Source organism: Equus caballus, chromosome 16 (genome assembly GCF_041296265.1).
Source record: "Equus caballus isolate H_3958 breed thoroughbred chromosome 16, TB-T2T, whole genome shotgun sequence".
Lineage (NCBI taxonomy): Eukaryota > Metazoa > Chordata > Mammalia > Perissodactyla > Equidae > Equus > Equus caballus.
Window position 1 is genome coordinate 85,008,352 of NC_091699.1, and position 18,760 is coordinate 85,027,111.

The following is an 18,760-nucleotide window of genomic DNA, read 5'->3' on the forward strand; positions in this document are numbered from 1 at the left end:
CACGTCGACGCGCTGCGGGCTTTGCTCCCGGGGCCTGGCGGAGAGCACGGGGGAGGGGGGGGCGGGGCGGGCCGTGTCCTGCACGCGGTGACAGGTCTGGACGCCAGCAGAGGCGGGCTGCGGGCGGGCGGGGCGCAGGCCGGCGCGACGCGGGCGAGTCGTGGGAGCTCGTGGGGCGCCCCAGGGAGGCCGCGGTCCTGGCTTCTCGGGGAGCCGCGCAGGTGCAGCGCTGGGCCTCGCGCGTTCGAATCTCCTGCTCCTCACCCCGGTCCGTTTGCGCCCCGGATGATTAACAACATGGGACGTCAGGTGACCTGCGGCCGCCAGAACTTCTCAGTATGCGCTCCACCTCCTGCCAAAGAGGGTATCAGGTTTAGTGGGCTGCAGTAGCAGGGGAAGCTTTTTAGAAAGTGTAGGGAATACTGCGTGGATGCCCGTCCGAGGCCTAGGAGCCCTCATTGCTTTTATGCTTGTGGGGAAAATAGCCGAAACATAATCTCAGAAACTGCTTGCTTACTTTTAGAAGTAGCCTGTGTCTAATGTCGTCTGAGATTTTCCAGGAGGCTATGACAAGGGCTTTACCCCATCATCGACCACTCCTCCCCCACCCCACCCACATGGTTCTTGAAATTCTTTTTATTCATGAGAGAAACTAGAAATGCAATTTTTTTTGATAAAAAAGCTTTTAAAAAAGTAATCAGGTGAAACTGACTGCAATTTTTGTTGGAAGCCAGATTGTAATTGTTAATTACCGTAGCAAAAATTTATCATAAGTTTAACTTTCTGTGTTCAAACTTGCTGTCTGACTTGTATTATACTGAGTGTTTAAAAAATCATTTTATTCAGAACTCGGTAGTGAAGCTCAGAGGAGAGAAGGAAATTTTACAAAATTAAATACTTGGTTTGTGTTGGATTTGGGAATTAAATCCAGATATATTTAAAACAAAGATCTTTGACTTTAGGCTTATGGCAAAAAACCCGAGATGTGGGATTGCTGGGTGGTCGTGAGTGGTGCCTTGACAATAGTAGATAATGCCAAACTGCTGGCCTAAGGGGCTGTCCTAGTTTATGCTTCTGTGAGCAGTGGGTAAGTGTGCCCCTTGCACACGCATCCTTGCCAACACTTAGTATGGTTAAGTTTCTAAGCATTTTCCAGTCTGATGGTTTAAAGGGTATCTCATCATGTATTTATATTGTATTTCTCTGATTACTCATGGGGTTGATCATGTTTTCATATATATATTGGCCACTCACGTTACATCTTCTGTGTAATACAGGCGTACCTCGGAGATACTGCAGGTTTGGTTCCAGACCACCACAATAAAGTGAATATTGCAATATCGTGAGTCACACGAATTTTTTCATTTCCCAGTGCATATAAAAGTGATGTTTACATTATACTGTAGTCTATTAAGTGTGCAATAGCGTTATGTCTAAAAACATTTACATACCTTAATTAGAAAATACTTTATTTCTAAACAATGCTAAGCATCATCTAAGCCTTCAGTGAGTCATAATCTTTTTGCTGGTGGAAGGTCTTGCCTGGTGGAGAGGTCAGCAGCTGTCACCACACTCCGTCTCCAAATCCTATGTCCTGGGATTTCCTCCGGCCCCACACCTGACCTCTCTGAGGGCAGGACATCCCGGCCCTGGGCATGCCCTCATACCAGCCGTGCTGATGCTGGTGGTTCTGGGGCTCCCACAGGGTCCTGGCTGGGCTGTCTCTGTCTGGAGATGAAGGTGGAGGGTGATGAGGACTGAGGGGCCTACCTGGCTGGGAGCGTGTGAGCCTCTGACTTTGGCTCTGGGCACTGCTGAGATCTGGTTCTTTCAGAAGCTGGGCACACAGGGGTCCGGAGGCAGCAGCAGCACCCCCACCACACGGGGAGGCCCCCAGCCAGGGGAAGCTCTCCTCCCAGAGCCTGCCTGGTGACCTGACCTGAGGACGGCTGAGGGCTTGAATAGTCACAAGCCTTCCATGAGGTTTCCTAAATAATCATGTGGTTGAAGAAACCTGGGACCAGAGATGGTGACAAGTGGGGAAATGTAGCTTATTTAAATAGAGGACAGTAGAGTAGTTAAAATAGCTGCCTGTCCTTTACAAAAGGTAAGAAATTGCTTAACCTGCCGTTCCTCCTGTTTTCATCCCCTGCTCTTGTTACGCTTGCTCACTTGCTCATGTTGAAGCAGCGCACAGAGCCTGGGACAGGAGCCTGCAGGCCCTCCAGGCCTGCTGGGCTGTGGTGTCTGAAGGCAGAGCTTTCTCCTCTGGCCTCATCCTGTGTCTGTGGCTGGTCTGTGGTGTCCTAAGTGTGTGCAGCCGTCTTGGCTGGTGGGGCAGCTTCCTGAAAGTTCACCTGCAAAGCACACCAGGGGCTTCATTGTTCATGGGCACCATCTGATCCTGTGGGGCTCCAGGCACAGGTTACACCTGCCTCCTCCAGCAGTAGTCAGCCGAGGGCTCGGAGGCTCACGGTGGACCCCCGCTTCCTCCCTCCACCGGACTCCACCAGTCCCCTGCCCTTGACACCACCTCCCCAATCCCTGTAGTTTCCTGCCTCCCGCTCACCCCATCCCATCCCTCCCTCGTTGTCTGCATTTTACTGCTGAAGGAACTGGGGCCTCAGGAGGGGTGAGCAGCTCTGGATCACACCCCCAAACTCAGGTCCTGGCCCCTCTGGCCTTGAGGAGGCTGCTGTGTCTGCAGACCTGGGGTGTGGGTGGGCTGGGTCTGAGCGGCAGAGCAGAGGAAGTTCCCCGCGCTGGACTCACGCAAGTGCACCCTGTGCCCTCTGCCCCTCAGAGCCTGCCCGGTGCAGGAGATCTGGGGTCCCGGCTGGCGGGAGAGGAGTGTGAAATGCTGCCCTGCCCGGGAGGGCCGGCCCAGAGGTCTGGGCCCCGCACGGCGTCCACCCCCAGAGCAGACCCTCACCAAATGTCAAACCGCTAACTTCCTCCTAGTCCTCACTGGAGGTGGACATTCATCATGTTAACACCAGCTCTGAGCCACTTGCCCTCAGGTGCCAGTTACCTGGACTCCACCCGCCTCCCCACTGGCTCCTGAAGCCAGCAGGCCTCGAAACGGCTCCGACACCGTGCAAGTCGCCCTCAAGTTCGCCTTCCCCCCTAAACCCAGCCTTCTTTGTGACTCTCCTTGGTTTATGCCTGGTTGCTGTGAGCACGTGCGCCTTGAGCACGGCCCTGGCCACAGCTCCAGGCTCTCTACCTCCCCCTTGGCCTGAGCTACAGGTGGGCCCAGGTCATGGGGATCTGCACCCGACCTGAGCTCCAGCCACAGTCCCCGGGACCATGGCCTGAGAGGTGGCGAGCCTGGAACTTCGGTGTTCTCCTCCCTGCCCGCCCCCCAACGTCTAGTTCATCACCGATTCTCAGCTCTGCCTCTTGGAGGCAGCCACCTCCCTCCGTGTCCACAGATGCCTCCAATCTCCCTGACACGCCTGTTCCCACCTGCCTCCCGCTCCGCCTTGCTCCATTCGTTCATCTCCGCACCCAGAGCAGCCGGAGCAAAGCCCACTTCTCTATCCTGCAGGGCTCCTGCGGCTCTGAGCACACAGCCCACCAGCCCGGCCCCCTCTCTCCAGTCTCTCCCCTGCGGCCCTCACCCCACACCCCCTCACCCCGAGGCAGGGAATGTGTCCTATGCCTCTGGCCTCTCTCCACCATGGTCTTTCCCCTCACATCTGCTCATCAAAGGCCCGAGTCAGACAGGAACCTGCGGCTGAGATGCACCTGCTGGCTTGACTGGAGTTTGGAGTCATAACATCAGGGTCCAAAATCAAGTTTTGCCACAAACTGACTGTGAGGTCTCGGGCCAGCGATGCTCTCTGCAGAAATGCCTGTGAGCAGACGCTCTGCTTCTGCTTTCCATCAGAATGGCGCCCACCTCAGCGGCTGGCTTTGAGCTTTAGAGGAGTCACCGTGTGGAAAGTGTTGATGGGGAAGGACAGATTGTGCTCAGTGTCAGCACTCTGGTTCACCGACACTTTCTCAGACCACGGAGACCCCTGCCCACCTCATGCCTCTGTTCTGAGGGTCAAATTAGACCCTTGCCCAGCTGGAGAATGTGACGACTCGTGTGACAGGGTGCAGTGACTCTGATCCTGGGCTGTACATCACAATCGCTCAGGGACACTTTTGCATCCAAGACATTTACTTAAAACCCACAAACACCATGAAGCTCACACCGCTTCCACTCAAGGAGCTGACCCGCATTCTGCTCCAGCTCCCCTGCTAGGCCTATGCCCTCCTGGGTTGGGTGTGTGGGGACATCAACCCTTGGTACTGTGACAATGTTGCCTGGCAGGCAAAAGCTTCTGGGAATCCCTGCATTTCGCCATAGCATCTCTCCAGCTCTTGGACCTGGGTCTGCTACTGACACCCTTGGCCTGTTCCTGTAACCCCTCCCCTCCCCCTCCAATCAGGAGGACTCCTCTAGGAACTTGCTGCAGGCCCCTCCTTATCCAGTCATGTCTGGGGAGGCCTGGTCCTCTGGCAAGTTCTTTAAATCATGTCCTTCCTGTGATGCCAAGTTGACAAGCAGATTTTTCAACTTTTGATTTTCTTCACACCGCTTTAGGGAACCCTGCAGCTCAGACACTTAGACAGATTTTTATTAATTTCCCTGCTGGCGTTAAGAGCTGTTGTTGTTAATCTCAGCGTTCCCTCAGAGTCTGTCAACCTTTTCTCTATAAGCAGGATTTCCATGGGCAGCTCTTCCAACTTCTGGTCATTCTCTTGTTCGAAGGCATGGCAGCCTTCGCGTCCTGTGAACAAGAGAACTCCCCACAAGAAAAAGGCTCCCCAGGTGATATGCCACCAGGACATCAGGCTGAAGTCAGCCCCAGGCCCAGGGTATTCAGCCTATGTACCCACCAGCAACTCAGCACAGGCGGACTGTGATTTGAAGGCTCCAAGCTCGGCCAGGCCTTGGCACCTGGCCAGGAACCGCTGACCTTTCTGGGCCGGCCTCGCGCGGAGGCAGCAACCTCCGCCTTCACAGACAGCCCCACCCGGCCGCTCCGTGGAAGATGCATTTCTGCCTGGACCAGTGGCCTCGGATTTCTCATGTCTGGGTCAAGATGCCCCACGTTTTGGTGTAGAGGATGTTCTTCGTGCCTTATTTCCTGGCCTTCCATCTGCTTTACAGATTGATCGAATGGTGGTGGGGCACTGGGGGCCTCTGGGACTCATTTTTCCCTTTCTGGCGGGTGGGGCACCACCTGGGAGCCAGGGACATGGGCAGGGCCAAGGTTGCCAGGAGGTGATGGGAGGTTTCTGAGACCGTTCTCCTCACTCTGCAACTTCCGGGCGCGGATTCTCCCATGCAGCACAGTGGTGGGGCCCACAACACTGGGACAAGGTATTTTTCTTCTTCCAGCCAGCTCACCTGGGTCCGGCAGAGGTGCTGATGGCCACAGGCAGATGAGGACCCGGGGAACGGATAGGGAAGACTTGGGATGGGACACCCGGTGTCCAAATGCGGGGTGGGGGTGTCCCTGAGGACGAGGAGTGGGGGTCAGCAGCTGCCTTTTGCTGCGCTGGGTCAGAGGGCTCCTGGTCTGGGGGTGGCCAGGGGACTCATTTGCCCTGTGCTGTGATGGGTCGGAGGGCTTCTGGTCAGCTGGGTGTCTGGGGGACACTGCTACCTGTGCTCAACCCGGTTGCGATGCTAGAGGTCTGGGAGTGGCCCTTCCCGGCTGGGGGGGCGGGATCACCGAATGGGAACGCGGGGCTGAGGAGAGCTGCGGGCCGGGCCGCGGGGCCTTGAGGCATGAGGGCCGGTGCGGGGACCTGCCGGACTGCAGAAGGCGGTGAAGGTGGACTCGAACGAGAAGGCGGAGCGCAGGGTGTGGGCTAGAGGCCCCGGCAGGACGAGTGGGCAGGGGCGCGCTACCCTTTGGTGTGGGAACGAGGCAAAGAGCAGGAGGAGCTGAGGTGGAAGCGCCGTCTCTCTCCCCTCACTGAGGCCTGGGGCTGGCGCCCGGGCCCATCACAATGCCTCCTCGTGATGTCACTACCGTGCCTGTGTCCATTCGCCAGGAGGCCCTGAGCTTGGTTTTGCTGGTGCGGCCAATCACCAGGCAGCTCTGCGAGCCCGTCGCCAGGTGGCTCTCATTGTGGCCCTCCTGATGTCGCCTCTAGGATGCCATACCCTAAGAGGCAGATTGGTGTCCATACTGACCCTTGCCCCTTGCAGCTCCAGGCTCCCTCTCCCCGGTTGCAGAGCCTTCATTTCACAGGTGGAACAAGTCGGGGTGATGGCAGCCTAACTACCTGCTCCCGGGACCTGCCAGGGTCTGAGAGCGGACAGAGGGCAGGCTGCCCTCAAGTGGTGTGGGTCCTCCCTGGGCCCGTCCATCACGGAAGCTCCGCCCAGGGCTTTCTATGGTGACCCAAGCGCCTGGATCCTGACACTGCGATTACTTGGTTTGCTGTCCCAGCTTCTCCCATCTGATACCGGTTGTGAGGACTGGACCTCTGGGAAAGGGAGATCGAGTGCAGAGTGGGTGGGCTGCAGGTGGCCTAGGACAAGGACAGAGGAGGTAAGACTCCAAGAAGGTGAAGCATCCTCCTGCTGAGGGTCCAGGGTAACAGAAGGAATAAGCTGCCCATCTGAGAACATGGGAGTACCGTTCCTGGACGGCACCCCATCACCCCTGCTATGCAGTTGTCTGCCCTTTCCCCAACCCTGTGGTCATTATTAAACACTTTAGCCCTGCTCACTGCTGGCACCACTACACCCGGTCTTCATTTTCCTTGGCTTCTACATCTACAATGATAATCCATTCTATACTTGGACTTTTAGTCCTTGAGCTTCTTGCCTGCTGTTGAAAACATTTTTGGTATTTTCCCCAGCAGTCATTTCTTTCTTCTACATTGAATAACGGTAATACTAATAAATAAAACGTAAATTGTTCTGGTCTGTGATGCAATGGGCTCAGAGAGAGCGGGCCCATTCCCAGAGAATGAATCGTGACTGGAGGAAATTAATCATGGTCCTTCTCTTCCTTTTTGCTAGGATTGGTTGGGGGTGAGGAGGGCATTTGATTCCGTTCTGACCAATAGAGCCTGACAGGACGCCTGCTGTAGGAGGCAGGTGGTGTTTGGGGAAGTTTTATCTCTTTAACTAAAGAAAAGCAGATGGTAGGAATCAGTCATCACTCTTTGCCTTAGACCTGGTAGGGTGAGCGTGTGATGTTAGCAACTGCAGCAGCCAAAGTGAGTCCATGAGGAAAGAGGTAAAGAGAATCCCAGAGGAGCTGATGCAAAGGCCAGCCCCTGCTGACAGGATGAATTCATCAACCCTGGAGCCTCCTGCCTCTGGACTCCTTGTTGGTGAGATCATAACCACCTGCGCTGAAGCCACTTGGAGCCAGAAATTCTGTTACATGAAGCTGAAGGCACCCTAGCTGATCCATTCATTTCCAGAACAATCTAAATATCTAAATATTTCTTGTGCCGATTCCACTTTCTAACTACCAAACTTTGTATTTATCCTGATGAGACATAGGCCATTGTAGGTCAAAGTCATATCTCCTTCCCTTTGTATCCTCCAGTGTCCTAGCGTCTTGCTTATCTCATAGTCAGTGCTAAACATGTGTAACGAATAAAAGCATGAATGAATGGTTTACAGTCTGGGCCATCAACAGAGCACAGCCCTTCACCCAGACCAATATGTTTACTAGTATAAAACAAAACAAAACAAACAACAGGGAGAAAGAGAGCAAGAACCTGAATGACTCAGTGTACTCCTTGTGGTCACTGCTGTGAAAGCAAGTCAGAGGACAAGTCTAGGCCTGGCCCAGAGGAGGGTGGATCCCGAAGATGAAGGGCCTGTGTTCCCCTCCTCCGCAAGGAGGGAACCTGAATACAGACCAGGAATTCATCTACAAACCCATCAGATGAGCTTGTCGTGGCATAAGCCAGTAAGGTTGGCAGTTGTTCAGGCAACTTCCGTAATCTTAAAGCACACACCTCTCCTTCCTCTTCCAGAGCCGTGCACCCTTCCTAAGAAGGCGAGTCTCTTGGCTCCCTTGAGCCCTGGTGTGGTCATGTGACTGTTTTGAGCGGAAGGGCTGTGTGGCATTTCTGAGGAGGATCTGGAAGTGAAGCAGAGGCCCCTTTGCTGCCATCTCTTCTTCCTCCTGCAGGTGTGCAGTGAGCATGTGATGGCCGAACCCCCTCAGGTGGCACCTCGAGGATGGAAGCCACAGGAGGGTGATGGAGCAGAAAGATGGAGACAGGGCCCTAATCTTGGCATGGAGAATCCAGACTTCTTGAGAGAGAAGAACTTCATTTACTTTTTTCCCAGTTATTGTTATGTTGGCTTTTTGTTATACGCAGATGCACTGATCCCCAACTGATCCAGGGCTCCTTCCCCACTCCACAGCCTCCCAGGGCAGGGGTCTCCTAGGCTTGCATCTCCCGATCAGCTGCTGCGGTCCCAGGAATGGTTCTCCTCACCTGTCCACACCCACAATTTCTAAAGCCCCCTCTTTGGCTGCAGCAACTTCTTTCCGGTTCTCAGAACTGGTCCATCTCCTTTGGGCCCCTGGGCCTCTGCATGCGCTCCTCCCTTGCCCTGGAGTGTCAGCCACCTGGCTAGTCCTGCCCATCATTCCACTCTCAGTCACTTCCTCCAGGGTGCCTTCCTGGTCCCCCCCAGCTCATATTCCCCTGACTTCTTCTTCATTGTCCTATCACAGTTGTAATCATATATGAGTTTGTGGGTCCATCTGATTAACATCTCCCTTCGCTGTGACACTGAGCAACCTGAAGGCAGCAGCTTTGTTTGTGTTCCTCTCTGTATCCCAAGTCCTGAGCACAGTCCCAGCACATGGAAGGTGCTCACGTGTGCTGAGCTGTGGCCTCGTGAGCCTTGGTGTTTCTGCTCCCGTGAAGCTAAGATGCTCCTTGTCAGCACAGGCAGGGCTGAGCAAGGGTGTTGGCCTCTGTCCAAAGACCCGAACATGGGTTTCCTGCCCAACTCCTTTCTCACTGTGTAGTTTCAGGCAGGTGACCACTGAGTGCCTGAAAGTGGGCATGATAAGAGACCCAGCTCCCAGGGCCCTAGGGAGAATCCTGTGAAGAGCACATGAAAATGCCTGGCTGCCTGCCATGGGCCACCTCCTTGCCCATCACAGCCCCAAGGTGGATATACAAGTAACTCGGGATTCCTTTTGCTCAGATCCTTGCCAGCTTGAGGACGTTCTTCCACTTTCCATTCTTGGAGGTGGCTGATGAAAGAGGTTGTGGGGCAGTCTACCAGCCTGTTCAGTGTCCAGCAGGGGCTCAGGAGATGCACAGTGATGGCACCCCACCTTCCTGTCTGCTGCCTGGAGATGCCCTTCCCCTCCTGGAGAAGACACAGGCTGGAGATGCTATGGAGCTGGACCCCAGACGGGGGAGGTTATTAGGGGCTGCTGTATGTGGGGCAATTCAGGTAGGTGCTGAGAGCTTGAGGTGGGCAGAGATGACTGAGGACCAACAGGGAGGATCTCGTAGCCAGGAAGAAGTTCCCAGGTGGGGCAGACTGTGGGCAGTCTCTGAGCAGATGCAGCCCCAGGGGCACTGTGAGGAGTCTGAGCTCTGCCCCAGTTGGCTCAACCACTGTCCCAAAAGTTCTTTCCTACTGAACTGCATCATTTCCTGGGTTATATACTTTTTTGTTTGTGTGTGGGTCTATCTTTGATGTTTTTATTCTGCTGCATTGACTTAATTGTCTAACTAGAGGCAATTTCACACAATTAATACCTTTAATACATTACATTTAATACAATATGGTTAATACATAATAATTAATACAATATTAATTAAATTAGTACATTTTCATAATAAGTTTTTTGGTCTACAAAATCTTTGTTTACGCCCATTTTTGAAAGATGGTTTCACTAGTGAAAAATTTCGGGTCAAAATCACTGTCTTCTGGCAGTACTTTGCTGCTGTTATTGTGCTGTTGACTGGCCTCCACTGTGGTTTCTCAGAAGTCAGCTGTCTGCCTGCCTTTTTATTGTAGTTGTCTTTTCTTTCTGCATACAAAAAATATTCTCTTTGAATTTGGTGTTTTGTGGGCTTACAATAATCTGTCTAAATATGCATTTATTTATTTATTAGTCTTGAGGTTGTGGTGCTTCCTGAATGAGGACACTACACCATGTTCCAGAACCATGTGCATTCTTGGAAGGATACCTATCTCCACCTCTCTTCAGCGCTGCAAGTCCTGCCACCTCTGTCTGCCATAGGATCCGGAAGACTCATCTCATCGTGCCTTTGACTCTTGTTCGTGGTCGGAATCTGTTCATTCCTCACTTGCCAGGTTTAAATCCTCCAATACTCAGTTCATGGTACTCTGTCACTGCCTCCTATCCTTCTCCATGTCCTCCACCTTCTCATTCTGCCTTCGGGAATTCATAGTCAATCACGAAACTCACAAATCTTCAACTCCCCTGAGAGTCCCTTTAACTTTCTCCTGTATTTGTACCCTGCTTTTCCTGGAGGCTTCTCAAGCAGAGGCTTTTTCTCTCCCACACCCCAAGCACTGATGGCTGGAGGCGCGGCGTATGTTCTTCTTGCTCCTCATGGCTGCTTCCCAACCGTTTCTCCACCCTTCTTGAGTGCCGTGTCGTCAGAGTATAACCGGCCTCTGCTCTGTCTTGTCCTCTACCCTCTTCCAACTCCAGGGATCCTCCCCCTCACTCCTTAAATGTTTTTACTCTTGGCTTTCTGTCATGCTCTCCCATATTGATGCTGTAACAATTCTTGGTGATTTCAAACTACGGTCAGATGGTTCTTCCAAAACACTGGCTTATCTCCATCCTGTAGCACTTCTGTGCAATCCAGACTCCGTATCTTACTTCTTAGTCAACATCTCCACTTGGATATGTAACAGGCACTTCAAACGGACATGTCCAAAATTGAGTGTATTTTACTTTCTCTGTATCTGCTCCCTCAAGGTCTTTCCAATCTCAGAAAATAACAATTCCATCCTTTTTGTGTTCAGGCTCCAACCCTCAAGTTATCCTTTGACTCTCTCACTTTTCACATCAAGAAATCCGGGTTTCCCAATCTTCAAAATATATCCAACTACATGCCCTTCATATCACTCCTCTTGCTGCTACTTTGCTGTAGGGAAGCACTATTTCTTGTGTGAATGATTGCACTCCACGAAGGCAGATTTTTAACTGTTTTGTTCTTGGCTGTGTTCCTGGAGTTTGGAAAAGTGCGTGGTATGTAGTAGGCACTTAATACATATTTGTTGTATGAATGGATGAATGATTTCTATCTATCATCACATCCGGAGAATTCTCATTCATTATCTCTGTGAACAATGTAACTTCCCTGTTCGCTGATTGTTCACTCTCTCCAGCTCCAACACTCACACGTAGAACTGCTCCCTCTGGCAACGTCTCTTAGTCTCCCTTTCATAGTTTATGTTTTTACCCTCCTCAGCTTTGTGGATGATTTCTCTAGTTCAGTGTTTCCATTTTCAGTTCTGTCTGGACTGTTGCTTAACCCTTTTGTTGTATTGCCCACTTCCAGGTTTGTATATTTAATCCCTGCGAGTTTTCTTTAGTTGCCTTTTAAAGCTGCCATATCTTTTGATATTTTTTCTTAGCTACACTTATGTTGTCCACTTTTATGTCCTCAGTCAAATCAAATTTAATAAAAATTATTTTATATCTGCTAATTCATCAATCTTCACCATTCAGGGGACTGGTTCTCCTTTTTCTTGTTTTGAATGTCTTTTGGGTTTATTCTCACTTATGGTGGTTTGTTTCCTTATGTGCTCTTTGATTTTGGATTATGAACTTAGAGTCAGTGGGAAGGTTATGTCTGAGAAGACACTGAGCTCTGGGTATAAGGTATATTCTCCTCGGAGAAGAGTTTTTTACTTCTGCCAGGTCCACCATCTGCCAGGGAATATCTTTTTTTTTTTTGGTGAGGAACTAACCAAACTAACATCTGTTGCCAATTTTCCTCTTTTTGCTTGAGGAAGCTTGTTGCCGAGCTAACACCTGTCCCCATCTTCCTCTACTTTGTATGTAGGTCACCACCACAGCATGGCTGATGGCTGATGAGTGGTGTGTAAGTCCATGCCCGGGATCTGAACGTGTGAACCCTTGGCTGCCGAAGCAGAGTGCACCAACTTAACCACTATGCCACTGGCCGACCCTACCAGGGAATATCTTAAAATAAACTCCCGGCTCCCCCCAGCCGCTAAGAGATTGTGTTTCATTCTACCTGGAGCCAAGGCTGAGACAGATACATTGAAGTCCAATCTCCTTTTGTCCTATGAGTTCTTTTTCTTTTGCTTGTTAGATTGCCAATTGGATGTATCATGTTTTGGAAGCCTGGGATATTTTTCAGCGCTATGCGACTGATGAATTTTATTTTCTCTCCCCCATCAATGGGCTGTTAAAACCAAAGCTGCAGGTCACCACAGAATGTTGAATAGCTCCACATACCCCCTCGTTTCAGCACCCATTTTCCTCTCTGGACTTGTGACACGTCATCATTTTTGGCCTTCCAGGATTTCTCTTATAGTTTTACAAACTGTGATGTGCCTTTAAAATATTAAAATAATCCTTACCCATCCGTTTCAAGAGTGTTGTTTGTGAGGATTTTTTGGACTGTGTGGTTCACATATTGCTGAAAATGAACGTCCTCACTCATTTCTAGTGTAGATTATGAGGCTCTTGCGAGAGAAGACACAGTTTTGCAAACAAGGCCATCTTCCCTTTTCAGAATAATCAGATAATTAGGTTGGGACTTGTGACTGATCAATTGCTGTGTTATGTGGGGAAGGAGGAGGGATGGTTGAGTCATGGTGGGAATTGTGGATAAGATGGTAGTACAGGGGGAGTCCCTCTACTGGAAGCAGAGAGCACTGATAGGAAACATTAAACCGTGTTAAATATTGACATCTAATTTCAAAAGAAATACACAAGCCTCTGGGGACTAGAAATAGAGTAGAAAATCCAATTTCTGAATGGACAGCTAATATTTAGATGTATTTGTGGTACTGAGACTAAAATATATAGTGGCAACTGGGATTTCTGCTCCATTGAGGGGGCTGAAAAATCATCCCATTGCCAATCATCAGAGGTTGAAGAGGGATTGACCACTATTTCATGCTTGTGTCTGTGGTTGATCAAGGAAAGACAGATTGAAGCTGGGAATGGCCACTGTGTGATTGCTTAGAGATTAGACCTGTGACTTTCCAGAGAGACAAGTTCCAAGAGTTCCAAAAGCCTTGGTTCTGAGCTGTGGTCCAGTAAGAAGTGGACACTGTAAAAATTATAACTGTGGGACGCAGAAGATAAATGTGCCCACTCAGTGATGTGCTAACACTGAAAACATGCCCACCATCAAAAGTCACTAAGCACCTGAGACAATCCAATGTGATTAAAAACAAATAATAGGAGATTTTACCTGTGAGGAAATTGAATTAACTGACCTATCAATGTTTAAAAAATTTCAAAACATAAAGGTTGGAATACCATCCATGAAACAAGAATAGGAATTTATGATAGTAAGTGGGGAAGTTTTGAAACAAGAAGAAAGAAGTAAAAATCTTGAAAAGGAAAAAATACAATCTTTGAAATGAAAACTTTCTTACAGAAGCATAAACAGAATACTGGAAACAGTTGATGAAAAGTTAGTTAATTGAGTTAAATAATAAAGGAAGCTGGAATTGATCCTCCTCCCCCCCCGCCCCCCCCGGCATATGATACTGAGATGTTAAGAGTCATGGGAGATTGACTGAGTAGGGCCATTATATGTCTTGATTGGACTTCCAGACGTGGGGATGTATGGGATGTTCCAAGAGACATAGAGCCAAGAGATAGAGCCTAAGATTTTGTGGGTTTTCAGGCAAGAGATAATTTCACATATTGATAATTAATAAAATTCCATCAAGCCAAAACAAGAATCTACGCGTAGAGACATTATAGTAAAACAGTAGGGCATCAAAGGAAAAGAGACATTTAAAAATATGCCAAAATGAACAGCTGAGTCAAATATAAAAGGAATAACAGCTTGAGTGGCATAAGACTTCTTGCCTGCAACAACAACAAATGGCAGAATAATGGGCTGACACCTTTAAAGTAGTTAATATCATTTTAAAATTAAGAATGAATATGTAATAAAGTGTTTTCAGACATACAATACTAAGAGAGTTTACCACACAAAAACTTACCAGACTTACCAAACCAAGATAGTTAGCCACACATAGGATATAGTGGAAAGAACTATTAAAGGATATTCTTCAGCTTGAAGAAAATTGAAACTAGACTTCAGGAGTGGAAAGCAAGTATAAAAAGGGAGAGAAGAATTGGCAAAGCATGTTGGTGAATCTAAATAGTATTGATGTTTTAAAAAATGAAATCATCTTGTTACTTTAGCTTTATCAGTTGTATTTTATTTCTTTTATAAAACGTGAAGCAAATATGGTAATAAATTAACTTTTTAAAATTAGAAGTTTGACTTACATAAGAGAAAACTCAGGGTAGCATTGAAAAGGTATAAAATACTAATGTGGAATAGCCGGAACGCAAACATTTTACATCAGTCTATTGGTTGAAATCATCAGATGAAGGGATTTAAAAAAGAAATACATATCCCAATGCATACTGAAAATATCTGACAAAATCCAACATCTTTCATAAAGGAAAGTGAACCGACTGGAAGAGAACCCCAGCAGGTTAAGAGAAGCTGTGAACAAACATTATACTATTAGGTATAGTAACCCTCAGACTATTTTGCAGTTTTCCAGAAGAGCAGCTGGAAACACCAAGAAAGAGAAAAGCCATGGCTGAGAATCTTCATAAATTCATGAGAAAGCATACAAGGAAACTCACAGCCTGAGAAATCCAGTGATTTCTTGGTTTGGGAGAAACGGGAGCAACGCTATGATGTTAGAGAAACAGCAAAGTTTGAGAGAAAATAACTGATGCCAAACGAGGGGAAATGGAGGGGCCTGAGCAGGATCTTGCAAAGAAGCCCAGACGTCTGAAAACGCATTGTCTGGTATCCCTGGACAGATTTTCGATTTCAAAGATAAGGTCTAGAATCTGCTTTCTCTTCCGGACGTCTTCATCTGCCGCTATAGGCAGTCTGCACGGAAAAAGCAATTGTTTGCACATGAGGTACTCAATAGCCAGGTTGATGGATATTCAGTGTAAAGGACTCTGGGAATCCCATAGGAACCCCAGGGGGTAGCCAGAGTTGTGTGTGCGTGTGCGTGTGTGTGTGAGGGCAGTTCATTCCTGGAAGAGGCGTCTCCGGGCCTTGCGCGGAGGACCAATAGGGCGCGGGGGGCGCGCGTGGGGACCTGGACTCGGAGAGGGAGGCAGAGGTTGGAGGGGCGAGGTGGGAAAGGGCTCCAGAAGGTGGAAGTCCAGGTGGTAGTAGGGGCCAGGAGAGCGTCTCTCTGGACTAGGGGTGGGGGCCCAGGGCGAGGGCTCTGGGACTCGGCCGTGCGGGGAGGGGCCGGACTCCCTTCCAGCCGAGGGGCGGAGCCCAGCGACTGAGCCGGCTGCAGGGGCCGCCCAAGACGGCGGGAACTCAGGGTCGGCGTCCTCGTCGTAGGCCTCGACTTGGGCGGCGACCTCCGGGACAGATGCGCAGAACAATCCCTGCTCGACGGCGGCGGCGTCCCCGGGAGCGCTCGGGAAAGCGGCCGGTTCCAGGCCGAAGGGCGAGTGGGCCTGGCCTCCGGAGCGTTGGTCGCCGGCGTCCAGGAGGGCCTGGGGGACCAGCACGAGGGTGTGATCTCCGAGAGACACTTGCAGGACCGACGTTGGCTCGGGCTCCAGCAGCAGGTCGACGTGGTCCAGGGGCAGCTGCAGGGCGCAGCCCGCGGCCAGGACAAAGACGGAAGTGAGCGCGGCCGGGGCCGGGGGCCCCGCCAGGTCTTGGAGGCTGGGTGCCGGCTGGGCCTCGGGGCCCGCGGGCTCCTCCCACCGGCGGCGCTTGGCGGGGCCGGGTCCTCCGGGCTGCGGTCCCCACCAGGGCGCAGGGTAGGCGCTGGGGCTGCGGAGCCGGCTGCCCATCACGTCGACGCGCTGCGCGCTTTGCTCCCGGGGCCTGGCGGAGGGCATGGGGAGCCGTGTCCTGCACGCGGTGACAGGTCTGGACGCCAGCAGAGGCGGGCTGCGGGCGGGCGGGGCGCAGGCCGGCGCGACGCGGGCGAGTCGTGGGAGCTCGTGGGGCGCCGCGGGGAGGCCGCGGTCCTGGCTTCTCGGGGAGCCGCGCCGGTGCAGCGCTGGGCCTCGCGCGTTCGAATCTCCTGCTCCTCACCCCGGTCCGTTTGCGCCCGGACGGCCAATGGTGTTGCAAGTGACGCCTGCCTAAGCAAAGTCGCAAATGTCACGCTAAGCCCCGCCCCCTGCCTGGCTTCACCCCGTGGAGATCGCGGTATCTGTGCAGCCCAATAGCGGCGGCTGTAGGTGGTATGTTTCTGTCGGGAAATACGTTTTTACAGGCCTCTAGGGGGAAGAATGACGTATGTAACTTGTTCTTAGGAAAAAAGATACCAAGAATAGAACTTCAAACATTGCTCACTTTTCTGGCTAATGTTTTCCTGTGGTTTTGGGCATTTTGGAGAAAAGACCACTCAAATAGACCCCCACTCCCCCACCCCAACCGGACCCATCCAAATGCTTCATGAAAGTCCTTTGATACTTGGTCTTTTCATTTCAGGACCAAATAGAAAATACTGATTTCTCTTTAGGAAAAGTTCTGTTTTAATACCAGAGTAAAATGTGGCTCTTTTTTTCCTGAAGGTTAAGGCTGCTCTAAAATTATTAATAATATCAATAAACATTTAAGCAATTTTAATATAATTAAATTGTTTTATTGAGCACTTATTATATGTCCATTATTCTATTGAGTGTTTTAAAAAATGATCTTTTTCTTTAAAAAACCCCAGCACTTTATTGAGGTATGACTGACATAAAGTTGTACATATTTAATGTATACAACTTGAGTTTGGAGATAAGTGTACATCCATCACCACACTCCAAACCATCACCACAGCCAATGCGATGAGCATATCTATCATCTCCAAAAGACTCCTTTTCAGCCTTCACAGCAGCTGAAGCTCAGAGTGATAAAGTAAGTTTTACAAAATGCAATATCTACTTTGTGTTAGATATAGGAATCAGATGTAGACGAATCTGGTTTTAAATCATGGACTCTACTCATATATTTATTGCATACACCTAAAAATGGATCGTTAATTGGTACTATGTGTGCCTTTTCAAATTAATAGGTAATGCCTCCCCCCTTTTTTCAACGTGTTCAAGGAGTTCACACTCCTGTGAGCAGAGTATGTTTCCATTTCACTACATCCTTGCAAACATTTCTTACTGCTAGACTCAAATCTTTTCCAACTTAGTGTAGTAAAACGCTATCTCTTGTTTTCAGTGTGCATTTCTGATTGCCAATCGTGGCGGATCATTTTTTCATATGCTTGTTGGTCATTCTTATATCTTCTTCTTTGAAATGTTCCTATCTTCTATTTCCTTACTTTTTAAAAATTGGGTTTCAGCCATACTGTATACCAGTCATTTATCAAATGTATGTGTAGCGAATATCTCTATCACAGTCTTTGAAGACTTTAGCACTTGATTCTCTATAATTCTCGCCTATTCTACCTCTGGTGAAATTTGTGGTGATTTCAATATTCTCATAGGTTTTTCTCCCCCAAATTGTGGCCTCTTAGTTCTCTTCCTCTTCAACAATTTTGTCCTCCCTCTTACTTCATTGACTCATACTCTTGACCTTGTCATTACTCCATGTTGTAACCCCTTCATAATCACAACTTGAAATATTTTATTCTCAGAGAGCACCACCTCCTAACTTTCTAGCTAAGTCATTTAAGTATCCAAACTCTATTAGCCCCTCTGGAAAAATCCATTGATTCTACCACCTTTTCACGGAAACTGACACCATCGGGTCCTCACTTCCCTCCTTACCCAGAACTTAAATTCCATGGACAGTCATTATAATCACTGCTATGTTTATATGTTCATCTCTCTTTCCTGTCTTCTGCTTTGCTGGTTAAATATATCTGCTACTCTGTGCCAGCACTTGTGCAGCTGAATAGGGCTGAAGAAAAATGCTCAACCCCATTGACTGGTCTCCCTTTATGTTCATGATCACCAGCCTCAGATGGGCTCCTAATACTGTCCACTCATCTTACTGTGTTGCTCTATTCCTTTCAACCTCTCGCTCTTCTAGATGAATATTGCATGCTTTCTCTTCTCTCTCCAGACCTCCAATACCTCATCTATTATTTTCACTCCTAGATGGTCACCTTGCTTCTCTTTCACTGAGACAACAGAAGCAATCAGAACGTATTTTCCAGGGCTGGCCCTATGGCATAGTGGTTTGATTTGGTATGCTCCACTTTGGTGGACTGGGTTTGCAGGTTCTGATCCCAGGTGCAGACCTACACCACTTCTCAGTTATGCTGTGGCAGCAACCCACATATATAAAAGTGGGGGAAGGTTGGCACACATATTATCTCAGGGCTAATATTCCTCAGCAAGAAAAAAAAAAAAATCCAAAATTCCCACAATCACATCTCACCGCAATCACATCTCACCAGGCTCCATTGGGACTATATATTCTGCCTTCTCTCCTGTTCCCGTAGGTGAATCGTCTGTGCTCTTAGCAAAGGCCATTTCCTCCACTTGTGCAATTACTCTCATCTCATTTTGCTTCCAAGAACATC

The 18,760-nt window shown here is 49.5% G+C and overlaps 1 protein-coding gene across 1 annotated transcript; it reads right to left on the reverse strand.

Annotated features, from left to right (window-relative positions):
* Nucleotides 1-14,429: 14,429 nt before the first annotated feature.
* On the reverse strand, nt 14,430-16,309 carry LOC111768499 (proline-rich protein 23A-like). The gene has a single exon (XM_023621294.2). It carries the CDS (start codon nt 16,119-16,121, stop codon nt 15,282-15,284), a length of 840 nt encoding a protein of 279 aa, XP_023477062.2. The 5' UTR covers nt 16,122-16,309; the 3' UTR covers nt 14,430-15,281.
* Nucleotides 16,310-18,760: the final 2,451 nt, after the last annotated feature.